The sequence below is a fragment of the Cupressus sempervirens genome, chromosome 1 (assembly GCF_028749045.1).
Source record: "Cupressus sempervirens isolate cs-2001-9-10 chromosome 1, ASM2874904v1, whole genome shotgun sequence".
NCBI lineage: Eukaryota > Viridiplantae > Streptophyta > Pinopsida > Cupressales > Cupressaceae > Cupressus > Cupressus sempervirens.
In genome coordinates this window covers 525,742,039-525,755,691 of record NC_143118.1, presented here as the reverse complement: position 1 = coordinate 525,755,691, position 13,653 = coordinate 525,742,039, and the positions used below count along the sequence as shown (strand labels likewise).

The window sequence follows — 13,653 nt, the reverse complement described above, 5'->3', positions numbered from 1 at the left end:
TTTATGAAGCCAACTGTCCCTTAAGGAACCCCAAAATTAAAGGAGAAAAGGAGCAGGAGCGTAAAATCCTTTTTCGAGATTTTTCACAGTTGAAAAGACGAAAAATGTCAATAATGTGGCAAAGTTGAGAAGATAAAAGGATTAAAAACAATAAGAAAAAAAAATTGTGGATAGAAACCTAATTAGATCCCTAAACTTCGCCAAAACCCAGTCTGCTTTACTCAAAAAAACAAAATAACTAAAATATGTCTCAAAATTACTACTTCTTTGACATTCACGTAGAGCAAAATTCTCAAAGATCTATTTTCGCTAAAGATCAATTCCAACACAGCCAATGGACATGCAAAGAAGAATTACAAAGTTACGTTCAAAAAACAAACAGATGACATTTTAATATTTTATGTACTGTTTTTCATCAGAAAAAGCAACAGAAACAAAAGCTGACATTGTACTATTTTCTCACATTGTGAACAACCCTAGACTACCATCAGTCTTGAGCCTGTTTCACTTTCAGAATTTGTTTAACAAAATGAAAATAATAATAACATATATTATATACAGATCTGAATACAATATTCCTCAACAACATGACAAGATAATTTAGATAAGAAAAATGTAGCAAAAGTACTAGATTTTTCCGTGGTTGAAGACTTGAAATTATGTGGTAGCTCCTCCATAAGAAAATTCAATACAGTTGCAAAGTCCAAGGCCTGTTTCAACCATACCACCAACATATCACTTTAGAATCTTTACAATCTATGATGCCTGTTCTTAATGAATTCACAAGAACACCTACCACTTTTGTAGAAAAGAATATGGTTGTGGGACAATGCTTAGCCACTAGTATATTTGTCCTAATGTACACAGATATGTTAGATGTGACTACTTAGTTGCAGACAAATAAAAGGTGCCAACAAGCTCAGAAGTTAGTTGTGCAATCATCTAGTTTTTAATCCTTGTTAGTTCTAGAGCCCTTTTAAAATGATATAGAATGATGTAGACAGTTATCTGGGATTAAACATGATATGATTAATTATTTTATTAATATCTGTGAATCCATAAAAAAATTAGCAAATTTACTGACTAATTCTTGATTTGGTAAATTACGAGGGAGGCATATCAACATTTACAAAAGCACGCTACACGATATTTCCTGTTGCCCAACAGTTAAGGTATGCTAGAGCATTTCAAACTCTGTTTGATTAAACACAAACAAAAAAACAAAATCAATTGGATCCAGTGCATTTCAAAAACAAAATTTATAGGCCTCCAATGATTAATTCCTAAAGACGGACCCTAGCTGGATAAACATGGTAGCCACAGCTTCAATTGACCATAAATACATTATTACGATGATTTCTTTATTCAATACATTAATTCCTCTTACAACTTTTGAAGCTCCTGCCAGTGTGAAGTTTTGTTTGCACAAGACAATGACACTATCACCAACTACCTATTATGATTTATGTAACTTTTCTGTCATATTATACTAGCAACAAACAATATTCCTGTCAACATATTCCTGATTATATATATTTCAAATAGCTATTGTTACAACATAACCACATTACAGTTGTGTTGGAAGAGTCAACCAGAATAAGGGACAAGGCCAGTCAACAATTAGAGAACGAACAGAAAGCCTTTTCTGACTTGGCTAAGAAGCGCATAACACAATTGGCTCAAGAGCATTCTTGAGAAACTGCTTTGGGGAGTACGGCAGCAGAACTATGTGAGCAGTTGGCCCGAAGGGACTTACAGTTGAAAGCCAAGACTACTAAGTTGGTGATGACTCAAAAAGGGCTAAAAGGGTGACAAACTCAAGAAGACTAAGAAATAAGATAACATGGCAACATACATGGTGAAGGCATCCAAACAGCTAGAAATGGTGGTCTAATATCCCACCCGGATATTCTTCCCAGAATTTTCTCAATAAATTTCAGAAGTATTAATACATAATTTCATGCAAAGTTCTCAGCAAACACCAGAATAATGCCCAAAAATATATTTACAAAAAAGCTATTGTATTATAATATTTAGCTATACAATAGCTTCATAAATGTTCCAAACTTAAAAACAGTAACAATATTCAGAATGGATAAACAAGAACCTGAAATACAATTGCGAACTGCAATGCGTATACATCACAACTTATGTTGAACAGGGTTTGCATCCGATTCACCATGTAGAACTCGAAGGATTCGGTCCTAAAGTTCCCAAAATGAAGCTGAACTTTCCCAAAATCTCACCAAGAGATATCTGAAATAAAATTACTAATACAAGCATAGCTGCAAATGAGCTCCTATCCCCTCTTTAAGCTCAACCTGGTGACTCTTCACATTCCCCCTTCCATCTTTTGTCTTCATCCTCTTTCGTCACCATTTGATCTCCCTTTTAATAAAAAAATGACTTTTAAAAATCCGCTTAAGTTCCAAATTAGTCACTTCAAGATATTTTACCCATTTGGCTTATGTCAACCGACTAGATGGTCCCGGCGGTGTTTCTGTAGCCAACAGAATGACTGTCATCGGTGTTTTGTATTCTGTAGCCGACGGGTAAATAGTTTGTAGCGGATATAATGTTTGTGGCCGATGGACTCCTTCGGGAAGGTTCGGCGGATAGTATTTATATCTCATCTGGGATCATTGTAAAGCATCTACTATCATTGATCTTATCTTATCAAGCATAATGTAATGTCTGGCATATGCGAATATAATTCTGCTATTTTGTTCCATTGTCTATATGCGTTGATTTCCTTACTAGTACGGTAAACAGCTTAAATTCCCAAAATGTCCCAAAAGGGGATACTAAAGGCAGCTACCCAACATCTCCAACGCCTACAACAACAATTACCCACACCAACCTTTTCTACTTCAATGACGTTCCCTCACCCTTCTTACCTTTTCTTTTCTCTGTACTTTGCCTTATTTTGTTTTCTATCATCTAATAGATGACACCTTTTTTGGTGGGACTGCTGTTGGGAGCAACTTTGTCAATATATATATAGAGAATATTTGTTTAATAAATGGCAATTGTTTACCACATGGATAAATAGATTAACGCATACAGACAATGAACAAGAACAGTAGAACTCGTTGTATTATTTGCATATGCCAAAGATATTACACAAGGCTTATGATGATTACAATGATCTCGAAGGGTGTATAAATACTTTCCGAAGAACCTTCTCAAAGGGGTCCATCGGCTACATTACAAGAACCTTCCCGAAGGAGCCTGTCGGCTGAATTACAATTTTACCAACAACATCATTCCTTCAAAAGAAAAAGTCGTCTCCAGACGACAATTACAAAATATCCGAGACCGATTAACAAAACAGAATACATTAACTGACAAACTACAGCAAGATAGATCTACTTCCGTCACACCACTTTCACATTTGTTCTGTACCTGCACCAAACTGGTCTCCATACCACGTTGCATCTGTAGCCTCTGCTAACACAGGACTGTTTCCTTAGCTGACCTTGATAGCCACCTGTGCCACTTTCTCTGGTTCCAACTCCTGGGTACCCTGAGCCAAGTGTCGTTGAGCTACCTTCAACTGGATGATCAGCTCCTCCCGAGCTCTCTATGCATCCACCAAGCCAACTTCACGTCCAACACATACTCCAAGTGCCTCAAAGCGTATCACCCCTCTCGAAACGCTTGCTCCGTTGATCTTCCACCTCCAGCACACTATGCCTACAACAGCTTCAGGTGTCATCAACTGGTCACACTTCCCACGACTGATAACCACATCGACTGGGGGTCTAGGAGGCATCGCCCCCGTCGCCAAGACGAAATTAATACTCTCAAAACCACACAAAAGCCTATGGAACACACCATTTTTGTGATTTTCTTCCAATCCCACACTCTTTCTAGCAACTGCTTGTGTTTTCTACCTATTTATGTCTCTCCTTTCCCTTTGGCATCATGCGTTACTCATTTTGGACTGTTTCAATCTATCTATATTTTTTTATTTCTTTTAGAAAACCTCCTGTCACCCTTCTTCTACGTCTACCGGTGTACTGCAATCTTCTTCTCCCTCTCTAGTTCCTACCATGTGGAATGGCTCCCTTCCTACATTGAAGATGTTCCCACTCGGCTTCCCTTTTTTTATACGGGTTTCTATCTTGCTCCCTACCGTACTCCTTCCTTTGTCTGCTTCGCCCAAAAGATAAATTGTAATCGCCATACGGAAATCTCTGCTTACTCTGCTAAGTGATATCATCGTACTGTGTTGATGTATTTTTTTTCAATAAGTCGTCATACAGATGAAAGACAATCTTTGATGCAGATTCTCGTACGGCTAAGAGTCCTAGATTGCCGTACGGCACCCAATAGAGGATTCAACCTTCAAACTCGCATTGCAGTGAACAGAAAACTTGACCTCCAAATGCCGTACTGCACCAAATAGAGAAGTAGATCTTCAAAAGCCGTACGACCCCAAACAAAGAAAACAATTTCCAAAATCCGTATGCTCCAAAGAACTTAATTTTTGAATCCGTACGATGGCATCAAAAAGTTTAATCTCCCAATTCATACTGTAGCAAATAGGGAAGCCAATTCCAAAATTTGTACGCCAAAGAACTTTTGTTTTAAAATCCGTACGCCAACCTTTATCCTTCAAAATAATCTTTAAAATCTGTATGGCTTAATCTTCAAAATTAGTACGGTGGCAAACTAAAAGCTTGTAATGTCCCTTTTTTAGCATTCATAGCATGATGTTGTCGTTAACCTATTTCCCCACGGTCCCGTAGGCTAACCAGGACATTAAAGGGACTTAGAGGCCATTTGGCCTAGATAGTTTCAGTTGCAGGTCTTTCTGAGGGGTTTTGAGGCAACTTTGGACATATTTACTATTTATAGTAAGTCATCTTGGATATGGTCGGACATCCAGTGGCAGCGGTATGTCGATGGTAATTGTTTAAAATCAGCAAGAAGACTTGTTTATCATTGATAAGATTTGTTATACATTGATAAAGCTATTTTATAAAGTTAAATTTGAAAAATTTAACTTTATAAATGCATAGACTATAGTTTGTGGTAAATATTTAAATTAAAAGAGTCCCCTTTATTTTATAACACATTGGAGACATAAGTTACATAAAAGGGAGTGATGTTTTATCCTAGATTGAGAAAACGAAGAATTGAGCTCTTGTGAGAACACTATGAAAGAAAGGGAAGAGCTTCTTTTTAATATGCTTGGAAATATCAAAGAAATTGAAAAATTTTCTGGAGATTATGTCTCAATAGTTTGGAGGACGAAATCCCTTCAAGCTGGAAATCTTCATGCCATTGAAAGATATGATCTTGAGATTCAACATAGTAGCAGTCCGAAAAAGCGGAACCGAAAAAGCAAGCTGGAAAAAACGGGTACGAAAAAAGCGAAACCGAAAAAGCAGGCTGAAAAAGCGGGTACGAAAAATCAGGCCGAAAAAGCAGTCCGAAAAGGCGAAACCAAAAAAGCAGGCCGAAAAAGAAATCCGAAAAAGCGGAACCGAAAAAGCAGGCCGAAAAAAACAGTCCGAAAAAGTAGTTCGAAAAAGCAAATCAGAAAAGCAAAGCAGAAGGGGCAGCATTGAAGAAAATTATTATAGCCATCTACAACCAGGTTCCTTTATTAGTATTGTTTTTTTTAGGTGTTATAAGTTTCAGCTGTAAGTGTGCATTATACCAGCATTATCATTTTGTAATCCATGCAAATGCCAAAAGTCTTGACCATATTTCATGAGCATTGTATTAGAAATTTCATTGCAAATTAAGAAGATAATAGTTGTTGGTGTCATTTAAGCAATTCAATATCATTATTTATCAACTAGTTAGTTTGCATACCAACTGTTTGTAAAAATGCCAGTTGGCTGTAGGTGTTCATTTCTCATGCTTAGATCATATATATGCACTGAATATTGTCAAAATTAGTAGCACACTCATGTTAGGCCATTGTGTAGTCCATTTGGAGTCTTCTAGCACAAGATTCTCATTGATGCAAATTGAAAAAAGAGTCATTTAAAGCCAGCTGAAATACTATATCAGTCATACGTCCCTTGCATGTGAATTGTTTGATGAAATTCTTTGAGCTTTCATCAGCAATTTTGAGAGCAGATTTGAGGAGGGCCATTACAGTGGTATCAGAGCTTGCTTGCAAAGTGTTTGACGAAATGTCAAACAACTGAAGTATAAAGATTTTTGGTGTTTGAAGGAGTTATAACCTGTTGGAGTTATTACAAAGCTCAACCCCTAAATCTGTACGATTCCAACAGAGAGTTCAAGCACAAAATACCGTACAGTGTCAAATAGAAGATGCACCCTCCAAAATCCATACGGTGCAAAAAGAGAGATTAAGTTTCAAAATTTGTACATGACAAAGAATTTAATCTTTAGAATCCGTACGTGGCCAGCAAGGGACTTAAGCTTTTAAAACCGTACGGGTATGAGCCTTTAAAAAGGTTGTAAGGTGATTTGCAAGTGTCGTACAGTGCCTCAGCCTAACTTAAGTCACCGTACGGTGACTCTTTCTCTCTTAACTTTTTATTTTTTCAAATTTTTCTTTTTTTGTTTTTTTTTTGTTGCAAACTTTATAAAATCAGTTCTCGACCTCCGTCATCCTATGATGACGAGGGAGTCATTCCGGCATGGTACATCTTTAGCTTCGAACCATTGACTGCCTTTGGTATTTCTTGTCCATCTAATGTCCACAACTTTATCACTCCATTATCACCTACTTCTCAAATCTAGTATGGCCCGACCCATTTGACTTTAAACTTTCCAGGTTTGATTTCGTTCCATCTGCCATACTTCAACACCAGCTATCCCGATTGAAACTTGTTTAGCTTTAGGTGTTTATCATGCCACGCTTTGCGCCTATTCTATGTCATCTTCGTGGCCCATTGTGCCTGCAATCATCGCTCATCAAGTTTATTTAAGTTACACGATCTCTCCCTCAGGTTTTTCATATCGCCCAGTTTGTTCTCGAAACTCGATACCATGAATTCCATCAGCTACCACTCCTTGGCATCAATAGTTGTATTCTTGATTTTAGGACCTTCACTCTGTACTACTGAAGTTTTTATTAAGCGCTTCTTTGTTTCTTGTGCAGACCATACGATTTGTTTTCCTTGCTATCGGCAACTTTCTACTAATTTCATGGTGCATTGTAACCTTTTCTTTCCACACGGTTTGTTCACTGTATTCCGTACAATGGAATCTTTCCTTTTTCTGGGTTCGTACTGTATGTTCTTCTCTTCAACTCTTGTCGTAACCGCCTTTCCTTCTTCCACTTCTCTATATTCCTTCTGACATTCATTTCGCTCTTCTTTCTCACCTTTGTCGACCCTTAACATATTACAGCTCGGAAAGAGCTCGTAATCCTCCATCTACCAGTGGAAAAGGTCGTTCACCGAATCCAAATCATTGTCCATCAATCCATCTTCCAACTGTAGGACTCCTTTCTCATTGGATTTCAATCGCTGCTTTCCTTCATCCTCTTCTTCGGAATCAAATGTTACGGCTTCTTCGTCCACCATTTGTGTGTAAATCAATAGTGAATCAGCATCCCCTGCTTTCCATTGATGGTGTATTCTTCTTCTAGTCATGCTTAACCCTTGCCTGTACAAGCCATCCTCGGCCCAGAATGGCATCATATCCTCTCCTCTTCAGTGAGATGACGACGAAGTCGAGCAGGAACGGCTGTTATCCAATAGTTACTGGTTGTGCCATCAAGACTCTCAACGGTTTGATCCTGTGTCGGTCTGCCATGAGCAACTAGAAGGTAGGTGGCCACAACGTCGGCTGTCTCAACTTCTTCCAGGTATCTTTTGGTAGGACGTTTACCCCTGAACCTCCGTCCACAATCGTGTCTGTCAGAACAGTTCCCAAAATGCCCATCTCGACAACCATCGGGTGTCGTCTGGATGTGAGGGCTAACAGCATTGGGTCCGCTGTACTTGCTCCGCTTTCCTTCTCCCTTCAGTCCACTGTACTTGCTCCACTTTCTTGGTAGTTTAGCAACTAGAGTGATGTTTATGGGTGTCGATCGAAGTTGAAGCATTGTGAGCAGCAGATCATTTATCTTAATTGGCACTTCAGTTTGGAATATATGTCGTACGATGTTCTGTTCCGCGCAGTTTCTTGCTGAGGTACCAGTAGTGTCCTTCAAGTGTGCTTTCTCTGCCTACGTCGCCTTCTCAATTTCTACCTGTGCTTCCTCTAATCTCTTCTTTCCCTCCATCGAGTCGAGGTACAGTTTTGCTTGCTTCCGTGTGATTGCCAAAACCTCCTCTTCATTCGTCCCGATGGTGATCATATTCACTCCTAATTTTGGACACTTGACATCTTCATGATCTCTCGAACCGCACCATCTGCATAACAACTTTGGTGCACTTGCCATTGTACAATCTCGGGCAAAGTGGCTCCACAAATTACATGCTCAACATTGAACCATCAACCGTTCATTCGCATTGTACTGAATTCGACTGCGGCTCCCACTATTATTATTGGCACTGTTGTTGTTTTGCCCTCGTCTATTATTTTTGTACCCTCTCGAGGTGGGACCCTCCATACTGGTGTTTCCACTCCCTCCTAACGCAGAAGCCTCCTGTGTCAGGAACACTTTTTGAGGTCCTCGTGTTTTCATATTGAAGGGGCATTCTTTTGTGGAATGTCCCATGATCTGGTAGATCTCGTAGAATTGGTGTTTCAAACAAAATCCCTTCGTATGGCCTTCTGTCTTGCAATCTATGCACCATAGCTCATTTCCCTTAGTCCCCTTCTGCATGTTCTTAAATTCTTTCATAATTTAGATCATATCCTTTTGGAGGGCTCGGACCTTCTTGCTGCCCTTTTCGTCATCGCTGCTCTCTTCTTCCGAAGATGCGTCATCATCTGAATCGGATGAGCTACTCTTTTTCTTCTTTTTTGTCTTCTACTAACTTTCTAAGTTCATTGCTCGATTGTATGCTTCAGTGTATGACGATGGCGGCACAATCTTCATCTTCTTCTACAATTTCGGGTGTAGGCCTTCAATGAACCATCTTTTTTATAGCCCATTAGCCGGCTTATTTTCCATTTTATTTATCAAGTCATTTAATTTCCTAGCGTATACTCAGACTATTTCATTTTTCCCTTGTTTTGTGTTGTATATCTCGGCTACAATCTCATTGTCGTCGCGCAACAGCTGAAATTTGTTAATAAACTCCTTTTAATGCTGTCCCAATTGGTTAATTTTTGAGGATCCATATAGGCGAACCAATCAATTGCTACGCCCCAAAGGGTTGCCAAAAATTGTCGAACCCATTCATTTGTATCCATTATGCCATTCGCCCTCCAAATTGTTTCACATGTTATACAATGTCGGATTGGATCAGTTGTTCTGTCACCATCAAACTTTGGCAACTTCTCCTTTGGTCTAGCCATTGGCACTGTTTTGCACTCCCGCATTGTTCTACACACCCACACTGTTTTGAACACCCGCGTTGCTTTAAACACCCACGTTATTTCCAACAATCGTGCTATTTGGTGAAGAAGAGTTTTCATCAACTGAAGTTGTCCATTCCGGAAGTGTATCTTGGACGAAGAGGTCACTCCACGCTCGTGCTCCCTCGGCACTCCAAGCCATGCGAGTTAATCCCCTTCCATCTAGATTCTCTTCCCTCAGCATATGCAAGTTCAGAAACTCCTCCCTTGCTTCTCCCACCAAATCCAGCTGCTGTCGAGTCTCTTCCAATAATTCTTCGGTGCTTCAGTGACTGTCAACAATTTGTCGAAACCTTTGTCTGCGTTTGACCTGATGTGCCAAAATCAAATTCTTTGTGTTGTGCGTATTTCATCCTTTTCCTTCAGCTTATTCTTATTTTTATTCAACTGATTTGGCATGAGTCTTCATTCCAGCCTTTGTTCCAGGTCCATCGGGCAACAGTGCCAAATGTTTACCACATGAATAAATAGATTAACGCATACAGACAATGAACAAAAACAGAAAAACTCCTTGTATTATTTGCATATGCCAAAAATATTACACAAAGCTTATGATGATTACAATGATCTCGAAGGGTGTATAAATAAATTTCGAAGAACCTTCCTTAAGGGGTCCATCGGCTACTTCACAAGAACCTTTCCGAAGGAGCCTGTCGGCTGAATTACAATTTTACCGACAACAGCAATATCATGGATTGTAGTTCCTCGGTAGTTGTTAGTTGCTAACGGTTGACACTGTTAACCAATCGTCAAGGTCTATATATGTCAGCCGATTGGATTGTCGTCAGTGTTTCTGTAACCGACGGGATGATTGTCGTCGGTGTTTTTGTATTCTGTAGCCGACGAGTAAATAGTTTGTAGCAAACATAATGTTTGTGGCCAACGGACTCCTTCGGGAAGGTTCGGCAGATAGTATTTATATCCCATCTAGGTACATTGTAAACCATCTTATCACCAGTTATGTAATCTGTTGGCATATGCAAATAATCTAAAGAGTTCTATTGTTCATTGTCTGTGTGCATTTCTTAATTAACCTATGCGGTAAACATTTGGCGCCATTGCCTTATGAATCTGGAAGGTGGGAGGAATGAAGATTAATGCCAAATCAGCTTAACAATGATCGGAATAAGGTCAAGGGAAAAAATAGAATTCGTACTGCGCAAAAAAATTTAATTCTAGCACAGCAAGCTGAACGCCGACAAAGATTTCAGAAGAGTGCCGACAGAAACCGGAGCACGGAAAGATTGTTGGAGGAAACTCAATAGCGGGTGGAATTGGTGGAAGAAGCACGAGAGGAGTTCTTGAATTTGTGTTCGCCGAGGGAAGAGAATTCAGACGGAAGAGCATCGACTTGCACGGCTCGAAGTGCCGAGGGAGCACGAGCGTGGAGTGACCTCTTCGTCCGGGATACACTTCCGCAGAAGACAACTTCAAAAGATCCTTTTTCTTCACCAAGGTTCGAAGCTGTTGAGTCTGACGGTGTGGAAGTGCAGTCAGCCGGTGTGGGATTGCAGAGCGCCAGTGTTGCAGGTCTAAGCAACGCCTGTTTACAAAAACCAATCGTGATGGCAAGACCAAAAGAGAAACTGCTTAAGTTCGATGGCGATGGTACAGCTGATCCCATTCGACACTGCAAAACATGTGAAACGATCTGGAGGGCAAATGGCATAACTAATGAAGACGACTAGATGAGACAATTTTTGGCAACCCTATGCGGCGTGGCAATTGATTGGTTTACTAGTACAGATCCACAGAAGCTAGACAATTGGAATAACATCAAAAAAGAGTTTCTGGCCAAATTTCAACTATTGCGTGACGATAATGAAATTGTCGCAGAAATCTTCAATACCAAGCAAGGGAAGAACGAAACTGTCCACATTTACGCCAGGAAATTGAAAGATTTGATAAACAAAATGGAAATAAGCTAGTGGACAGACTTCAAAAAAGGTGGTTCGTGGAAGGCTTATGCCCTAACCTGCGGAAGAAAATGAAAATTGTTGCATCGTCGTCATACACGGAAGCCTATAACAGAGCATTGAATCTCGAAAGTGAGCACAAGACAAAGAAGAAGAAGACTAGTTCCTCTGATTCTGATGACGACGAGCCTTCCGGTGAAGATAGCAGTGACAATGAAGGCAGTAGCAAGAAGGTCCGCGCCCAGTAGAAGGACATGATCCGCATGATGGAGTTTAAAAACATGCAGAAGGAACCAAAAAGCAGTGAGTTGTGGTGCACAGAATGTAAGACCGACGGTCATACTAAAGGATCCTGTCCAAAGAATCAATTCTGCAACATTTGTCAAATCATGGGCCATTCGACAAAGGAGTGCCCCTTTAACATGAAGACAAGAGGATCTTCGCAAGTGCTTACGCAGGAGGCTTCCCTGTCGGGTAGTAGCGGAAACACGAATATCGCCGGTGCTATATCCAAAGGATACAGGAATAATCGGCATGGACAGAACAACAATAACAATAACAATACGAGCAGAAGCCGGATCCAGTATGATGCAAATGGACGGCCGACTATTCAGTGCCACGCATGTAACTTTGGGGGCATTTTGCACAGGAGTGTCCAACGGCGAATACACCTCAACTATTGTGCCGATGGTGCGGACCTGGCAATCACGACGACTCAAAGTGTCCAAAATCCGGAGTGAATTTGATCACTATCAAGACGGATGAGGAAGAAGTTCTAGCAATTACGCGGAAACAAGCAAAAGAATACTCGGACCCCACCGAAGATAAGAGGAAATTTGCGGAAGCACAGGCGGAGGTTGAAAAAGTATCCCAAGCGGCAACACCTCAGGACACCGCTGGCACTTCAGCGAGGAATTCTGCAGAACAAAACATAGTACGGCAAATTTTGCAGACGGAGGTACCAGTAAGGATAAATGATTTGCTTCTCACCATGCCTCAACTCTAATCTGCTCTATAAAATATTACGCCAGTTCCCAAGTCACTAGAAGAACCAAGTCGAGGGAAGGAAAAGTCACCAGGAGAACCAAGTCGAGGGAAGGAAAAGGAGATTGTTGTAGGTGGAGAAGATCAGATGTTGTTGACACTGACATCCGGACAACACCCTGCAGTCGTCGAGATGGGGATCCTCGGACATGTTCTCACAGACACAATAGTTGACAAAGGGTCCGGCATAAATGTATTGTCGGAAGAAACTTGGAGGAAACTTGGACAGCCGACATTGTGGCCTCCGAGATTTCAGCTGCTGACAACCGATCAACATGGCATTAAACTGCTAGGTATTCTCATGGCATAGCCGGTAACAATTGGCACTCAACTGTTCCTGATGAATTTCGTGGTGATTCCATTGAAGGGGAAAGGGTACGACACCATCTTGGGCTGCAGGTGGCTTATCAAAGCAAGAGCCCGACAGGACTAGAAGAAGAACACCTTATCACTGGAAAGTAAAGGCACCGATTTGTCATTGATCTGCATACCCAAATGGTAGGGGAAGAGGCCCTCTCATCAGATTCTGAGGAAGAGGAGGATGAAGGCAAACAACGGATGGAACCGGATCAGGAGGGCATCCTCCAATTGGACGGGGGGATCAACGGATGACAACTTGGATTCCGTCAACGATCTCTACCACTGGCAAACGGAGGACTATGAATTATTTCACATGAATTTGGGGGACGAGGCAAAGCCGAAAAACATATTAGTCGGAGATAACTGGGATCCAGTACTCAAAGCTGCAGCATTCAAGATATTTCTGGAATACAAGGATGTGTTTGCATGGACATACAAGGACCTCAAAGGAGTACTGCCAGAATTATTTGTGCACCGCATCTCGCTGATGGAAGGAGTCGTACCTGTACAGAAGCAACCCTACAGGATGAACAAGAACTATGTGGCATGGGTTACGGAGGAAATCAACCGGATGCTGGAAGCTGGCATAATCTTCAAGGTGCAGACCAGCGAATGGGTGTTGCTGATAGTCATCTCATTGAAGAAGGATACTACTCAGATCCAGATATGCATCGATTTCAAATGCCTGAATGCAGTCATGATCAAGGATCCTTTCCTATTCCATTCACAGACAGCATTCTGGAGGAGGTCGCGAGACATGAAATTTACTCCTTTATGGACGGGTTCTCCGGATACAACCAGATCTCTATAACGGAGGAGGATAAGTTGAAGACAACGTTTGTCGTCGAAGATGGGGTCTATGCGT

At 40.7% G+C, this 13,653-nt stretch overlaps 1 protein-coding gene across 1 annotated transcript in view; it reads right to left on the bottom strand.

The window, feature by feature from the left end:
* UPL6 (ubiquitin protein ligase 6) overlaps positions 1-13,653 on the bottom strand; it is a 326,331-nt gene that overhangs the window by 201,503 nt on the left and 111,175 nt on the right. The window contains exon 8 of the mRNA XM_089829692.1: positions 629-710. Coding sequence (XP_089685818.1) covers positions 629-710 — 82 coding nt within the window. The remainder of the gene's footprint in view (positions 1-628; positions 711-13,653) is intronic.